The 17,858-nt window shown below is 41.6% G+C and overlaps 1 protein-coding gene across 1 annotated transcript in view; it reads right to left on the bottom strand.

The window, feature by feature from the left end:
• The window catches only part of LOC133018470 (partitioning defective 3 homolog), a 237,599-nt gene that overhangs the window by 74,085 nt on the left and 145,656 nt on the right, over positions 1-17,858 (bottom strand). Inside the window, exons 17-21 of the mRNA XM_061084838.1 lie at positions 12,195-12,381; positions 11,218-11,363; positions 10,086-10,130; positions 2,185-2,412; positions 11-290 (exon numbers count right to left, since the gene is read on the bottom strand). Of these exons, the coding sequence (XP_060940821.1) occupies positions 11-290; positions 2,185-2,412; positions 10,086-10,130; positions 11,218-11,363; positions 12,195-12,381 (886 nt within the window). The remainder of the gene's footprint in view (positions 1-10; positions 291-2,184; positions 2,413-10,085; positions 10,131-11,217; positions 11,364-12,194; positions 12,382-17,858) is intronic.

Genomic DNA, 17,858 nt, shown 5'->3' with positions numbered 1-17,858 from the left:
AAAATCTTACCTGAACATTTCTCCGAGTCCCTTCAGCATGCCCTTCTTGGCTTTTCCCTTGTCTCCTCGGTCTCCTCTGTCTCCTCTGTCTCCTCTGTCCTTCTCCTTCCCTCCCTCCTGCTGCTTCTTCTTCTCCTTGCCTCCCTTCTCCTTGTCCTTCTTCTTCTCCTCCCTGGTGCGGTTGGTGCCGTTGACCAGCGGCTTCTCCGAGCCGGAGAGCGGCGTCTGGTCGGCCATGGTGGACACGGAGTCCCGACCGGAGCGGGAACTCTCCTCCGTGTCCTCGTCCACTGGAGACAGGGAGACGAAGACACAACAGTCATTTTGCAGAACTAGGACACGTGAGAATCAACAAGCCTAAAACAGTGAGAATCTATACGTCTTGTAAATGTACACTCATGTCTCCAAAGTGTCAAAAGGAACCAAACACAATTTAACAGCGTTTTACAGAGAGACTGAAGAGCTCTGCTCCGTAATGAGGTCTTTACCACCGGGGACCACGAGCACGAGATGAGAAACATGAATCAATGTTTGATGCCACGATGTGACAGGAAACTCAAAGCGAACATGACGCTCAGATGAAGGGAACTAACAATCTGGGCTTTGAAGTGGAGCTGTAGAATCTAAACCTTGGAAATGATGGTGTAATAGATTAAAAGGATTCCTGCACATCAGAGTCTGATTTCACCGGCTTTGAAATAATATTCCTGTTTGGTTTTCTAATGTAGAAGAACTTGGGCTTAACATGAATGATTAAAGATCCTCCCACTATCTATAAACAAAGACAAAACATCCTGGATACAAACGCTTACATCTTGTGACAAATCCATTTGGAGACACGGCGATGTTTCATCAATCAAATAGCATCAAATAACTAATTTAAAACAAATTTATCAGGAACATAAAGACTTGAACATACATCAGTGTGACAAGAAATACCTAAAATGACAGAAACCAACTTTAACATGTCTTTAATTTTGTAGTTTGGTCCCGTCCACTAACATGGAGGCTAATAACCAAAAAACAACAGATTTGGACGCTTTAGCTTCACTTTTCTAGAGCTGGTGATTATTTGATGCTATAAAAACAGGGTAACATTGATGATTGAGAGTTTGTATCCAGGATATTGAGTCTGTATATTTCTGGATGGTGGGAGGAAGTGAGCGGTAGAATCTAAATCTTGAAATTGATGGTGTAATAGATTAAAAGGATTCCTGCACATCAGAGTCTCACTTCACTGACTTTGAAATAATATTCCTGTTTGGTTTTCTAATGTAAAAGAACATGAATGAATAAAGATCCTCCCACTTTCCATAAACAAAGACAAAACATCCTGGATACAAACGATTCCATCTTGTGCCAATGACGTCTTTTAGAGACAGGGGGATGTATCATCAATCAAATAGCATCAAATAACTAATTTAAACCAAACTTATCAGGAACATAAAGACTTGAACATACATCAGTGTGACAAGAAGGACCTAAAATGACAGAAACCTTCTTTTACGTGTCTTTAACTTTGTAGTTTGGTCCAATCCACTAACATGGAGGAGGCTAATAACCAAAAAACAACAGATTGAGACGCTTTAGCTTCACTTTTAGAGAGCTGGTGATTATTTGATGCTATAAAAACAGGGCAACGTTGAGCGTTTGTATCCAGGATATTGAGTCTGTATTTCTGGAAGGTGGGAGGAAGTGAGGATGGGTCGTCCATCTTTATATATCTTTATTCTCTCTGATCCTTATGGACGGTCGAAGCTCTGGAGGAAGACGGGAACATTCGGGACTAATTTCCCTTCAGGAGCCCGTGAATCACAGACTTCACTCTTGAAACGTCCTGTTCAAGGTGCCTCACTCTGACGTGTAATGAGTTTTCGTGTCTCGTCAGGTGGACGTTTACATCCTGAGTCAGCAGAACGCCACGGCCACGAGCAGCCGGATGTTAAGCGTTAGTCAGAACGCTGTCACTCTCATGCACGAGCACGGAGACGCACATCAGGGTTTTAACGACAATGCTCGTTAGAAATCATCACTGCGGTGTTAGTAAATCATAATGCAAACATCAGTGAAGTCATCAACGTGTCATTCTACCACCGCACCCCCCCCACATGACACCTGAGCCGCGTGGGGATCGAACCTGTGACCGATGGACAGTCTCGTTAAACACCAGGTGAAATATCTTACGCGTCTCCATGCCCTCGTCGTCCTCCTCCGCCGGCGCCGGTCGGTCGTACGACTTGTCGATGGCGGCCCTGAAGCTCTCGTTGCAGCCACGCCCCCGGATGATACGGGGGCGCGGCCTGTGGAAGGGGAGGTCGCCGTTGAGCGTTACCTCGGCAACGGCCGTCTGCAGGCTCTCGAGAGAGCTGGACTTCTTGAGGCCGAGCGACGGGCCCACATCCCGTGTGGAGCCTGGTGGGAGGATACAGAGGTTTGTGCTGCAGGAACATGAACAATTCAACCAGAACTACGAAGAAGATGATGATGATGAAGATGATGATGATGGTGGACGTGTTAATGAACTAATCAGCATTAATATTATACACTGAAGTATCTATGAACTAAATCCAGTCTATTTCTATTCTACATCATCTAACCTCTTCTATCATGAGCTTTAAACAGACGGATCGAAATAATCACAGCAGAAGTTCATCAATAACAAAGATTAACTATCGTTCATTCTTCTGTATTTTAACCAATTATTTCCTTGTTTCCTCCTCTATTAATAAAGTTATTATTATTATTTATACTATGATTATTATTTAATGTTATTGATTACCAGAAGGGGGTAAAAGAGAATTGGAATTACTGCTGTGATTAGTTTTAAGCCGTCGGCTAAGTGAAGGGTAACTAGTCGTTATTTATTTCCTAATCCAATATTTCTATTATAACAAAATCAAAATCAAAAATCGAGAAGCTCTTCTGTTCTATTCTTTTCTCTTTTCTTTCCATCTTCAAACGACCTTAAAGCACTTTTTCCCTGTGACACATCTTTACAATGATGAATAACTGAATCTGTCCAGAATCAATAGGTTCACATTGACCTTGGTTGTGATTGAAGTTGTGTTCAAACAGACTCAAGGACAAAAGATGATGTAGTCGTGTCTCAGGATGATTTAAAACCACGAGAGAGACACATATTCCACAACACGCCACTTCCTGTTGATTCCACATGACGAACAGTAGAAGCCTCAGCGTGACCTCAGGTTCTCTCCACTTTGATTTCATGCTGAGTCACTTTGTTTACGCTCCGGCTCGACCTCGTCGTGACCCTGGAGGCGAACGTCCTCTGCAAACAAACAAACCGTTTCTCTCGCTTCCCATTCGCTCGCTTCTCTCGTGTTCTCAGCGACTCCGTTCGCCAGGAATTAAAAAACGACACAACACAGATTAGGAGACGATGCTCATTCCAGGACTCAACGAGACAAACACTCGGTGGAGCTCATTCCTCTGAGTCTCCTTAAATTCAATCAAGTGGCAGATAATTGCACACTCATGGATATCAGTCCCATAAATACGCCTGCTTGTTTTGATTAACATCCATGAATTATTCCCTGGGAATTAAGTGAAAATATCCAAAAGCATCTGATCATATAATAGATTATATTATCTATTGTATAGTCAGAAACTTATATTTATACCTCTACTATTTATCATATCATATTATATCATACTCTTTGTATATTCTTTGTATATATAAGTCTATATACACATATTTATACATGTGTACATGTTATAATTATTATTATATTTACTATTATTATTATATATACTGTTGCTGCCATTATTACTATATACTGCTATTATATTGGTATAATTACTATCATATATAAATATATATTATGTTATATTATGTACTATATATACTGTACTATTTTTATATACTGTCTAACAATAACATTACCATCATATCATCAGTACTATTACCATCATCTTGCCACTGCACCTTATCTACCTATTTATCTTGTGTTTCTGTTTTTTATTCTTTCTACCTCAATATTTTTGATTTTATTATATTGTATTTTATTGTATTCAAATATACCGGCTGCTATGACGACTTAATTTCCCTTCTGGGATGAATAAAGTAATCTATCTATCTATCTATCTATCTATCTATCTATCTATCTATCTATCTGTCAATCTATCTGTCAATCTATCTGTCAATCTATCTGTCAATCTATCTGTCAATCTATCTATCTATCTATCTGTCTATCTGTCAATCTGTCAATCTGTCAATCTGTCAATCTGTCAATCTGTCAATCTGTCAATCTGTCAATCTGTCAATCTGTCAATCTGTCAATCTATCTATCTATCTATCTATCTATCTATCTATCTATCTATCTATCTATCTATCTATCTATCTATCTATCTATCTATCTATCTATCTATCTATCTATCTATCTATCTATCTATCTATCCCATCCTGTTAAAGAAAGAGATAAACAATTTCTAGATCTGTCCCTAAAATGAACAACTTCTCTCTTGGCTCATGTCTCATCGTTCCACCAAGAAATCCATTCAAGGAGGATTTTGCATAATCTGATGGTCCCAACCAACCACCAACCAATTAGGCACATGGCTCTGCCCAATCCGACCAGAGCCATAAAGACAATGTGTCCAATGAACATAGAAAATAGAAACAGAAAAGACTCATCTGCTCCACAAGAACCTGCCTGGTCTCAGAGGAGAATAAGGAACTCTGACAGTAAGAGAACGTATTTAAAACCCGGATACTGTGTGTTTCACCGGGAAAGAAGCTGATCGATTGACAGTATGTGTGTGTGTGTGTGTGTGTGTGTGTGTGTGTGTGTGAGTCTGAGCTTTAGGTGGCACAGAGAATATTCTCAAACAGTACGTGTGGAAAAAGTTTTCTTTCGCCAAGCCAACAGAATAAAATAACCAAAATGGAAAAACACGCCCGGAGAACAAGTGGCTGCCTCCCATTCATCCTCATCAGCCTGTCCGCTCCCCTCAGCGTCTCGCCGGGCGCCGTGCTGATGGCTTTTCACGCCGCACGCCCACTTCATCTAAAGGCTCTGCCCGGGCGCCTTTCACTCCAGTCACACTCCAGTGGCCGTCAGCAGAAAGAGGATAATTCACCCTGTGTTGGAGATGTGACCAACGGTTTTTAATGTGTCCTTTTTAAATACACGCGTTTGAAATGACCTCGGGATAAAAGCGTGTTCGGTTCTCGAAGGAGAAGTGGAAGAAATCCTGCTTTTGAGATCAAAATATGCTTAATTGCAAATGTGGGAAATTTGACAACGAGCTAAATGGGCTCTTTGAAACCGGGCGAGTGAGTTGTGAATAATCTGCGTGGTCGTGTTTGGTCAGATAAACAGGATCCCACAAAGCTTCAGCAGGAGTTTACAACAACAAACACAGAGGAGTCGTGCAGCAGCTGGAACACCGACGGGTCCGATTGGTGCCGACACCCGACGGAAACTGGCACCGGACGAGTTATTGATTCGGTCCGAACAAAGGAAATCACGTAGAATTAGACTTCACCTCCTATTGTCATCGCTATGGAGAACATTAACCGAAGCTGATCCAGAATCGTGGATCTAGAAAGGTGAGGAAAGGCAGGAGGTCGTAACATTACAGCATCTTCTAAATCTTGACATCTCAGCATCAAATTAAATGACCATAGTGGCCCAGGTTGTGGGAATACTCTGAAACAAGTGACCTTAATGGTAATGGGCAGTTAAAAGTCACAAGGCACCTGAATTTTTCGATTTCATTCCAGTTTCCCAAACATTCCATATATGCTTTTTCTATAAATGTCTATTTTCTAAGTATTTTATGATGATTTCTAATTTGAAATTGACAAAATCGCTCCCTGCTGCCTCTGCACACTACAGGATAAACAACGCACAACAAAGCTAAAAGTTTGTAAAACAAAAGGAGTCAAAAACGATTAAATGCAGCAATAAACCCAAAAAATCGAATTTCACAAATATCAATATTTCCTTGTTCCTTCCAACACAAGTGTATCCGATGTGTGAACTTTACAGGAATCACTCTCACACACAGATGTATAATGGTTCAGGAAACAGTCCAGTGTTGTCGTCCATCACCGACGTGTCCGAGTCCAACATGTGGCAAAGGCCTGTGTCAATAACTCTCTCGGCCAATCACGGTCCAGGAGACGAGCTCGGCCACGCCCCGTCTCTCAGAGCCGTCTCTCGGTCTATCGGCCTCAGAGGGATCGGCCGTGTTTGGGCTTCGTTAAATGGACCATGGATTATTTACACTAGAACAAATTATATTAACAAGTTGGTCGAGTGACACCAGAGTGAAAATAAACCCCGGACACTTAAAAAACAACCAACAGGGGTAAATCTATTATCCCAGAACATAAGGGAGATTTACAGGGTTTTAAATTTCAACCTTGAGAATCACCTTCTTTACTCATTGAGTTCACACTAAACATCCAATAATCTCTCCCTCAGTATCTGCACCGAAGGAAATCTGAAGATGGAGCGAGTGAATCGATGAAAAGGCGAATCAGCTCAGTTCAGACGAGACAAAGGAGCCTAATTAAACTTTCTTTGATTTGCCGTGCAGGCGGGCGGGCTGGGGGGGGGGGATTACCAGCAGAAACAAGAGCTCTCATATCACTGGCACATTCTCATTTCACCTAATGAGCTCATTGAAGGCCTTCAATGACGTTAATTGGGTGAATTGTACAAACACGAGGTTCAGAGAGAGAGATGCTGTGAGCGGAGGAGGTTTCATCACATCAGGTGGAGACAGTGAAACTGACACGGAGCCGATCAGACGCCGATTCTCCACCGGCGTCACAACAGTGAGTCACAGAAATGATTTAATAAAACACTTGATTCATCAGTTTCATAAAAACGATAAATATTTGTAGTTTCTGGCTTTGACAGTGTGAGGTTTTTGCAGATTTTTCCTTTTTAGAGTTGTGTAACTTATGTTGGCAACAAATTTTATATTTCAACAAATATTACATCATATAAACAGAATTATAAGTAGAACGAGCTGCTCTCAAGTAGCAGTGGAAATACGACTTTAATGAAATTTGAAAATTTGGTCCAAATGAAATATTTTACTGGGAAGCTGGCAGTCTGAAAGCAGCTTGTGTCCTTAATGTTTAATTGGATCTTTCCCAAATCTTTCCCAGGTTGTATTTATTATCTCATTCAACCAAACTTTACTAACACTCATACTAACACTTGATTAATCAGTTTCATAAAAATGATAAATATTTGTAGTTTCTGGCTTTTTTACAGTGTGAGGGTTTTGCAGATTTTTCCTTTTTAGAGTTGTGTAGCTTATGTTGGCAACAAATTTGATATTTTAAACAATATTACATCATATAAATAGAATTATAAGTAGAAAAAGCTGCTCTCCAGTAGCAGTGGAAATACGACTTTAATGAAATTTGAAAATTTGGTCCAAATGAAATATTTTACTGTGGAGCTGGCAGTCTGAAAGCAGCTTGTGTCCTTAATGGTTAATTGGATCTTTCCCAAACCTTAACCAGGTTGTATTTATTATCTCATTCAACCAAACTTTACTAACACTCATACTAACACTTGATTAATCAGTTTCATAAAAACGATAAATATTTGTAGTTTCTGGCTTCGACACTGTGAGGTCTTGCCGATTTTTCCTTTTTAGAGTCGTGTAACTTATGTTGGCAACAAATTTGATATTTTAAACAATATTACATCAAATAAACAGAATTATAAGTAGAACGAGCTGCTCTCAAGTAGCAGTGGAAATACGACTTTAATGAAATTTGAAAATTTGGTCCAAATGAAATATTTTACTGGGAAGCTGGCAGTCTGAAAGCAGCTTGTGTCATTAATGTTTAATTGGATCTTTCCCAAACCTAAACCAGGTTGTATTTATTATCTCATTCAACCAAACTTTACTAACACTCATACTAACACTTGATTAATCAGTTTCAGAAAAATGATAAATATTTGTAGTTTCTGGCTTTGACAGAGTAAGGGTTTTTCAGATTCTTCCTTTTTAGAGTTGTGTAACTTATGTTGGCAACAAATTTGATATTTTAAACAAATATTACATCATATAAACAGAATTATAAGTAGAAAAAGCTGCTCTCCAGGAGCAGTGGAAATACGACTTAAATGAAATTAGAAAAATTGGTCCAAATGAAATATTTTACTAGGGGAGCAGGCAGTCTGAAAGCAGCTTGTGTCCTTAATGTTTCATTGGTTCTTTCCCAAACCTTAACCAGGTTGAATTTATTATCTAAATTCAACCAATCTTTAATATCACTCATATAGATTTAGTTTGTGATGGACTGACACTGACAAACTCTGTAGTTTTTCCTCAACATTACAACTGATTCATCTGCTGCTTCCATTTGGCAGGAATCTCCCATAATGATGGTTTTCCACACATGGTAAAATGTTTCAAGTGCATATTTCAGATTTTCAACAACACAACTTTCAGTCCTCTCTCTCTCTCTCTCCCTCTCTCTCTCTCTCTCTCTCTCTCTACACTTCATTATTGATCAACAGTTCAAAGCTGCACCTTCAAGTGACCATGAGCTGCCCAAAGAGACTCTCTCTCTCTCCAACTCTGAACCTCTGGTCTCTCTCTCTCTTTCTCTCTCTCCATCTCACTCAGCTGGATCCGCCCCTCTGTCCCAGTCGCTGGTTCCAGAGACAGAACCTCTGTTCAGTCGAGGCGACAGTGAGAACACGCCGGGCTCGACAGTGACGGATGGCTCGCTGTCAGCTCGCTGCCTAAACCAAGGACAGAGTGCTTTCTCGACTTTCCCTCTCCAACACACACACACACACACACACGCTCCTGACTCAAACACAAAACAATTAGTGCTGCAGCCGAATCTGAGGCAAAAGGGAGAAAATCAAATCTGTAGTCACCCGACTGCTCTCAGGGCCGTGTTCAGCAGCGACCTCAAACTGCGGCTTCGCACTCTGACAAATCTGCCTTGTCAAGAGTGAGCAGAGCCGAGCGCTGGATAAACCTCCTGAAACATAATCTGCAAGTCCTCCACTGAGTTTATATATTTCTCGATCAATACGTGCAATTTGGAGCCTGTCGCTGTTGTTCCTGTACAATCTGTGTCACCGGTTATGAATCGATCGGCTCCACCCGGCCGAGGTTCATTTGTGTTTCTTGGCACAAAACTCTGCTTCAACCTCTGCAGTTTGAAAATGCTTCCAAAAGGTTTTTTTTCACTATGAGTCGAGATATAAATACATCACATTCTATTCTACTCACTATGCAGGAAAGTGAACAGAGCAGATATGGATGGAAAGTGAATCTGATGATGATGTGATGGAACTCGGTCGGAGGGCGTAAGCTGGATTTGAGACAGCAAACTGGGACTGTAAATAATAAACTTTAAAGCTTGTTTCTGGAATCGGTTTTCAATTAAGATTTGATTAAATAAGCATATTAACAAACATGTCAAGCTTTTACAGCACCTGTCACCTCAGTAAATCCAAGGTAATGGACATTTCCACAGAACTAATTCATAACATCCTCAACACTCAAGAAGAAACAACTCCCTCATTTATTCCAATTGCTGCAATGATCTTTTGGTTTCTGTTTTAGTTACCCTCGACAAAAACCTAAGCTTTCTGCACAGGTTTCAAATTAAAAGCCTTTCAGCAGCTCTTGAAATACTGTACTTCTGTTAGAGAAGCAGAGTTGAGTGTATTGCACATGGACTGTATATAAAAGACATCTTTTGACTTTTTAGTTTTGTCCAATAACATGGAGGAGGCAGAGTTTATGACCTATACTGCAGCCTACCACCAGGGGGCGATGGAGATGCTTTGGCTTCACATCATGTCATCCATCTTTATATACAGTCTGTTGTAGTGTTGCTATGGAAATGTTCATTATATTGAATTTTACAATCCAAGTTGTGGGTTATTTTCTGAATATTGGCTTTTATCTATTACACTGATATTTTAATAGAAAATAAAACATCTTAAAGCAGTCATTTAGAATTTGAATAAGTCAGATCTCCTGTTTGATTTGACTCATGAATCCTTCACCACTTACACCCCCCCCCCAGCACCTGACACCAGAACTTCACCGGTCCTTACCTGCGTAGATGTCGGGACGAGGAGTGAGGTTAATCTCATCGGCTACTGTTAAAGGAAGGGGGGGGGATGAAAGAAGGGGAGGAATACAAACATGTTAGTGCTCACGACATTCCGCATGCAACATCCAGGAGGCGCTGCAAACACATCACAAAAAGGGATTCGTCTCAATTAGGATCGGACGCCATGCGAGACAGGGAGGGGAGGGAGGGAGGGAGGGGCGAGCGGGGGGGTGAAGAGAGGAGTTAGAGGATAGCAATCAAGACTTGTTGTGATATCAACACGGCACAGAGCGGCAATCGGGTCTGGAAGATTAGATGTGATTATAGAGCGACAGGCCAAAGCAATCAGCGAGTGTCTGAAGCCGTTTCAAGGTGAAGCTTCACACCCGAGGTTCTGGACTCTGGAGAGAGAGAGAGTCTGTTTCCACACAGAGAGGCGTTGGAAGACATTTGAATAGAAGGAGAAACATGGGCGGGGGGTGGGGGGGGGGCGTGCAGAGGTTTGGGCTCAAGGTTACAGGAGAGCGGATTCTTTAGGGTTTTACAGACTTTAAAGTAGCTGAGGGTCACGAAGGACTTCACTTCACTTCCCATTTGGAAAGAGGTGGAAGAAAATATTCATATTCTTGAGTATTTCAATGTGTTTTGCGATATTTACTAAGAAGATTATGTCTCCGTGTTGTTAGTTTGCAGGATTAAGGAAAAATGACTGTACCAGATTATGAGGAAACTGGAATATAGCGGATATCGGGTCAGGGAAGAATAAATGGGCGGAACCAGGAATTTGGTTTCCCGTTCTCTGCAGCGTTTCTGACGGAATTAATTCAAACTATGAGGCAAATTTAACTCAAACTAAAGGGGTGAAAGACAAGAGAGAGAGAGAACTGCATTGGATGCAGCTGAAACTGAGGTCCGACCGTCAACGTGGACGGTAAAAACTTTATGGACGATAGCACGAGTGGACACATAGCTAAGAAATGCAGCAATGGAGCAAATAAACAAGTTAGAGAACTCTGAATCTGAGTAATGTCGATGAACGAATCTGGAGAGAGATTCAGAGCTTGAGGGATTTAAAAATCATCAAGCTTTTTTAAAACGCCTTGGATTTTGACAGAGTGGAGACAATGTTGTACCTAGATCCATGCTCTTGGACTTGCGTGTTTTGATGATGTCCAGCTGCCCGGCGTCTCCAAACTGTTTGGTGCGTTTCTCCGACATGCTCTGGCGTCCGAAGCCTTCTCTCTGGAACGCTGGATTATCTTCATCTGGAATCACGGAGCTGGATGGAGGGCGTTAAAGACAAGGAAACTGAAGTGTCAAAAAACTGACAGGAAGGATCTGGATCCTGCATCTTCTGAATAAATATGAAACATGAAATAAAGGAATGACAGGATGAGAAAAAGGAACGTTAAACAGAGTGAAATGAGGATAAAAAGAAGAGAAAGAAGTTCTAACGTCTTTAAAATTAGAGGATTGAAAGACGGAAAGAAGAGGATGAACAAGAGATGGATAACAAATCTACAAAAGGATTCCGAGAGTTAAAAAGTGGAGGAAAGTGGGAAAAGGGGAGAATTGGGGCAATGAGAAAAAGGAAGCAAGAAAAAACAAAGGGATGTGATGAGAAAAGGTCAAACTGAGGACAGAGGAGTTGAGGCTGAAAGAGAAGAAAGTAAATGAGAGGGTGAAGCAGAGAAAAGAGTAAAGTGAGATTTGTAAAGTTTAGAAAAAGAAAAGAAAGAGCAGACAAGACGAGGGAAGTAAAACAAAAGAGGAACAAAATTATAGAGCAAGATAAAACAAATGAAGATAAAAAATAACAATTGGGGGAAGGAACAAGAAGAATGAATGAAAAGAGGGATGATGTAAAGAGACGATAAATGGAGAAGGAGCCGTCGTTATCTTCATCACCGACAAGAACAGAAGAATAACATTTAAAGTTTAAATGAATTCCCTAAAGACACATTATGATGAATCATGAATGATTGACAGCATAGGGTTATGTTAATAAAGATGGCCGACATGACGGCTCCCCGAAAGTGAAGCCTAATCCTCCTGACGGCCCCCTAGTGGCTGGCAGTGGTATAGCTCATGATCTTGGGCTCGACTCTACCTGTCGTTCTGAGCTGGCGGAGCTTTGGCCCACGGAGGCGTGGTGTCGGCGGTGAAGCCCACGTCGTCATGGGAACTGGATGACGACTGGTCGGAGAGGTTCGGCGGGAGCAGCGGCGGCCGGTCGTCCTCGATGATCACCGTGTCGTTCTGAGGCATGTTGACCGTCGGGGAGAGCTGGTAGTTACCTGCAAATAAAAATCTAGAAATTAGTACATAAAGCATGAAGTACTCAAAAGGCACTTCTAGCAAGAATGAGTGATATTATATGGGAAATAAATTTAAGTGTGTATTTACAGACGTCAGTATTCATGATTGAAAATCAACAATTACTATATATTATATCACCTCAATATTAACAGCTATGAACCACTTCAGATTGTCCAAACATTTCCTTGTTCTTTCATTCTCATATTCATACAGACGACATTGGTCTTCAAATATATAACAGGCTATCTACATTTAATTGTAAAATACAATATTATAAAGTTAGAGGGGAAAGCAGCATTGAAGATCCATTTCTGTTCTTCATTTATCTAAAGTAAATCCCACATTCCTGATTTCAACGATATTCACACACAAGCCAATGATTTAAATCAAATACATTCTTAAAACATCTTTTTACCATCACGTCTTTTGCCTTATAGATAGTCGGAGGAAGTGGGGACGGGTCGACCACACGGTCTGTGTTCCAGACGCCATTGCTACTGACTGAGAAGGATGTGAATGTGACGTTCTACCTGCAGCTGCAAGTATTTCCCAATCTTCAGAATTTGACTCAGATAAAGACGTGTGGAAAAATCATGTCCATATATGGTTTCATGTATCTGGGCTAAATGCTTTAAATGGTTTTAAAGTAGCTCCCACATTCCTGTTTTCAACGCCAATGATTTAAATCGAATACATTCTTGAAACATCTTTTAACCATCACATATTTTGCCTTATAGATCGTTGGAGGAAGTGGGGACGGGTCGACCACACGGTCTATGATCCAGACCTCATTGCTACTGACTGGGAACGATGTAAATGTGACGTTCTACCTGCAAGTGGACAAACTATCTCAACAGTGAAGTATTTCCCAACCTTCAGGATTCGACTCAGATAAAGACGTGTGGAAATAATCATGTCCATATGTCAGAACAAGCTCAGAGGAAAATGTAAGAATAATAACAAACATAAGTTGTACAAGTCTAAACGTGAAGCTGGTCATTTTCTCAGACCCCACAAGCCAATAATTTAAATCTTATACAGTCTTGAAACATATTTTTAACATCAGGTCTTTTGTTTTATAGATAGTAGGAGGAAGTGGGGACGGGTCGACCACACGGTTTATGTTCCAGACGCCATTGCTACTGACTGGGAACGATGTAAACGTTTTAAACATGTGACGTTCTACCTGCAGCTGCAAATATTTCCCAACCTTCAGGATTCGACTCAGATAAAGACGTGTGGAAATAATCATGTCCATATGTCAGAACAAGCTCTGAGGAAAATGTAAGAATAATAACAAACATAAGTCGTACAAGTCTAAACGTGTAGTTGGTCATTTTCTCAGACCCGGAGGAGACGATGTATTAGCGACAGCAGGAAACTGTTGCAGTAAAAAAATACAAGTTTCATAAAAAACATATTTTGAAGTCGAGTGAAACTGCGCCTGGCTAATCAGCTTACAGCGAGCGCAGCTTGGCAGCCGGCACAATGGAGTTCCTGTGTCGAAACACGATGATTAATTCAAGCTGTGACCTCACAAATAAAGATAAAGAAACTTCGCTGCGCCGAGGGAAAAATAAATAAAATAGTCTCTTTTTCCAGCCTCTGAAAAGCAAGGCTTAAAAAAAAACCACCCCATTGATATGCAGCGCATGACTTTGTCTTTAATCTGTATTTTGAAATTGGGTGCAGGCGGGTGGGGTGGGGTTGAGGGGGGGGGTTCCTCGGCATGAAAAGAAGGGTGTGTGCTTGAAATTCAATGCTTCAGAAAAGCACGGAGCTCGGGGAAAAGGTTGTTTGTCTGGAGGGAACGTTTGGGCCTTAAAGCCGAGGACCTGGAGGGAATCAATGTGTCCGGCTGCTGTGGGTGAAAGACTTGGTGGAGAAGGGAATGAATGGAGGGGACACAGGAGGGGGGGGTGGTGTGAAAGAGAAAGTGTGTGTGTGTGTAGTTTAAAAAGTCATTATTCAGTATTATTCTTTTTGTTCCTCAAATACTAAGAAGCTGCAAGTGGAAAGCTTTTCAGGATTTTTACGATGTGAAAGTGGAGAGACTTCATTTAAGGTTTCTGGCGAATATTATTCTGGATCATATCTGGATGATCTTTATTGATACACATCCTTTTTATAAATAACCACAAAGGCCAAAACTAATCCAACAACACGTAGAGTAAAACCCAAACTATGGATTTCTGAGGCCCGTGCACAAATCGATATTCAGAATAAAAAGAATTGGACAATGATTTTATATATATATTTAAGAGCATAAGAAAGAAGTGTCTTACTGTGTTTTTAAATGAGCCTTTACACTCAGACACACACAACAAGTGAGGCGGCACTGACTTACAAGTGTGTGAGTTCATGCACTTAACCCTGTGGAGACTTTCACTACATCAACTGTTGCACTTCAGTGTGTGTGTGTGTGTGTGTGTGTGTGTGTGTGTGTGTGTGTGTGTGTCTCTGTTCTGTCCTCTCCTGCTGTGTGTTCTTTATTCCCTGTGATTTAAGGTGGGTGTAGCATGGTCACCTCTCTCTATGACCACACACACACACTCTCACACACAAACACACACACACACACGCACAAACACACACAGTCACACACACGTGCACCCACAGATCCACTTAATCCCATTTCCCTAAGCAGTCCAATGCGCAGCACTGAGAATCCCATCAATGTCACAGTTTGAATCACTGCAGCACAATCAACTGGCAGCGAGTGAGTCGAAAACCAATGAATCTGTCAGCTCGGTCGCCCGGTGAGAGGAGAGAGAGAGAGAGAGAGAAACAGCCTCTTTGTCTTAGTGCCAGCCGGCCGCCGGAGAACAACAATACCACCGGAGCGCCGGCTGCCAGCGTCACCTGGAAATCAAACCAATAAACACGCATTATGTTTCCCAACGGCTGATATAATTTTTCGTTTCATCTGAGATGCTGCAGGAGAGAGAGAGAGAGAGAGAGCGAGAGAGAGAGAGAGAGAGAGAGATGCTTTCTGTGCAAAAAAGACTAAACACTCGAGGGCAGAGGAGCAACACGAGGTTTTCTTCTTCTCTTTTCATTTCGCTCTCTATTTGCATAATTAGTAAGGAGGTTATTGCCAGGGGGGGGGGGGGGGGGGGGGCCGGGCCTTGGAAGCCACTGGCCTGCAGGAATAATTAAGTCACTCTCCTATCGGCGCCGCCATCTTCAGGGCGCAGAAAGCCGGCGAGTGATCGGAGAGAGAGAGAGAGAGAGAGAGAGAGAGAGAGAGAGAGAGAGCGAGCACGGGCCAGAGAACCCAGAGCCGATATGTTCTGAATGGGAATGATGTTGTTTTTCCAAGAAAGGCCTAATGCATGATTTATGTTTGGTGGCGCTCTCCGCTCACGACGAATGAACAGAATGAACAGGCCTTTTCTCTGTGCAACTGCGGAAGACTACCCCCCCACGCTACCCACCGCCGCCACCTCCACCACCACCACGCGCCCACGAAACAACTTTATTTATTCAAGGGAAGTTTGCTGAGCTCTGCTTCGTATCCACACACGTTCACATCTGGGAGCTGCCGAGTCGGCTCAGACGTCGGCTCCTGAGCGGCAGCAGCTGAGAGTCGGTGGTGAATCTCCAGATTTAGGTTAATGCACGGGAGAGAGAGTTCCGTGTGGAGACAGTAAATTAGCTCGTGCATTCGTCTGCAGGGATTTGAACCTGAGACCACACGTGTGACTGAGAGGAAAGATCCATTCAGCTGCTCTGAGGATATAAACACTGACACATGTAGGAGTTGGTTCTGCCACGTTAAACACAAAGAATCCAATGTTTTTATTTCATTTGTATTTATTATAAACCTCGTGGTGTCTAGACAAGCAGAGGGTTTTCGTTTTCACTGTCCCTGTTCATCCCTGTTTGGAGATCTCTGAGAATCAGAATCAATTCAGCTTAGTTTGTGTCGACTAAAGAAACCTGTTGTGTAACTGTACAATCTATTACATCATTATTGTTTAAACCTGTGTCTGTTTTTTAACCAAACCAAATTTAACAGATTATTTTACTTATTTAAATTGTTCTAGATTATCGACCACTTCCTTATTTTCTATGTTTCTACACTAAGAGGAAGACAACCATGTGTAGGATTATTCAGATAAAAGATCAGAAAACCTCGAGTCAAGATTAAATAAACACACTTTTTCTAAATCTGAAGTTCATCAGATAACAAATAACTACACAAGGGATCAGTTAAAGAAAAACCTGGCCAGTAGTTTCTCTGAATTACTCATCTTTCAACTGGGGAACTGAATGAAATACGGATATTTGGTTGTTAATGTATAAAACAGCGGAAGAACCAGTTTCTGAAGCTTTAACCCACGTGACCTTTTATCCTGTGTTTAGTGAACAGTGACAAATCAAACTTTAATCCTCTCTCTACCTGTTCAATCTCACGCTGACACAAACACTGAAGAGCCATTCGATATCTCTGTGTCGGGCCTCCCACACGGAAAACTGATTCTGAGAATAAACAGGAGGGAGGGAAATCCAAAAATATTTAACACAACTAACTGACGCTGGAATTTCCCATTTGGTGGTCAGGAGAAAAAAAGAACCAGTCCACCGGGCTGATTAAGAGTTTAATAAGCAGAGAAATGTCTCAAGCGTCTGTGATAGTTGGTAATTAGATGGAGCACATTCACTCCTCAGGCCGACCTCTGAGGTCTCCTGCTTCCTGGTGTCCTGTGGGGAGACGTTCCCCCCCGGCCCAGGCGAAGTTATCTGAGGTTTAATCCCTCCTGTCGTAACCAGAGCTGATTACGATACTGCACCGAATCTGGATGAGGTTTAATCTGGAGGATTGAGGGCAGAGGATCAAATACCAAGAACAACTTTGTATTTTGGATATTTACCTTTATATCACACCTTTAGTTTCACCTGACTGATTTATCGACATGCTGATTTGAGCATTTCATAAATATATCGGTATCAGCGTTTACATTTGCTTTAGATTTAACTTATTTCTATTTACATTGACTTTTTTGTCTTGATTCCAAAACAATATTTAGCTTCTTTCTCACTTGAAACTGACTTTGCTCTTTCCTCTTATCCCTCATCAGTAAAACTGCAACTGGTATAAACTGGTCCTTCCTGTGCTGCCTGCAAATAGCCCGAGAACGCTGAAGAGAAGATTACACTGGAATTATTCTGTCCTCTCCACCGGCTTGAAGGATGAAAAAATAAGTGCCGGTGCTGTTTGCGCTCACTTGAGTGTGTTATTTAAAAACACAGTCGTAAATAAGCCGTCCCTCAAACAGTATATATGTAGATATTCAGATCCTTTAACATCGTACACGTCCTTTTTATTCTCCGAGCTTTCATGCACGACGTGTTTGGAAGAAGCTTAAATGCGATGTTGATTTTCTTCAGTCTGTCAGAGTGAGTTTGTGCGTTTAGCGGCTTCACACGGTGTAAACTCCTGCAGTTATAA

This window comes from Limanda limanda, chromosome 13 (genome assembly GCF_963576545.1).
Source record: "Limanda limanda chromosome 13, fLimLim1.1, whole genome shotgun sequence".
NCBI lineage: Eukaryota > Metazoa > Chordata > Actinopteri > Pleuronectiformes > Pleuronectidae > Limanda > Limanda limanda.
The sequence above is the reverse complement of the archived record's forward strand: the minus strand, read 5'-3'. Positions and strand labels throughout refer to the sequence as shown.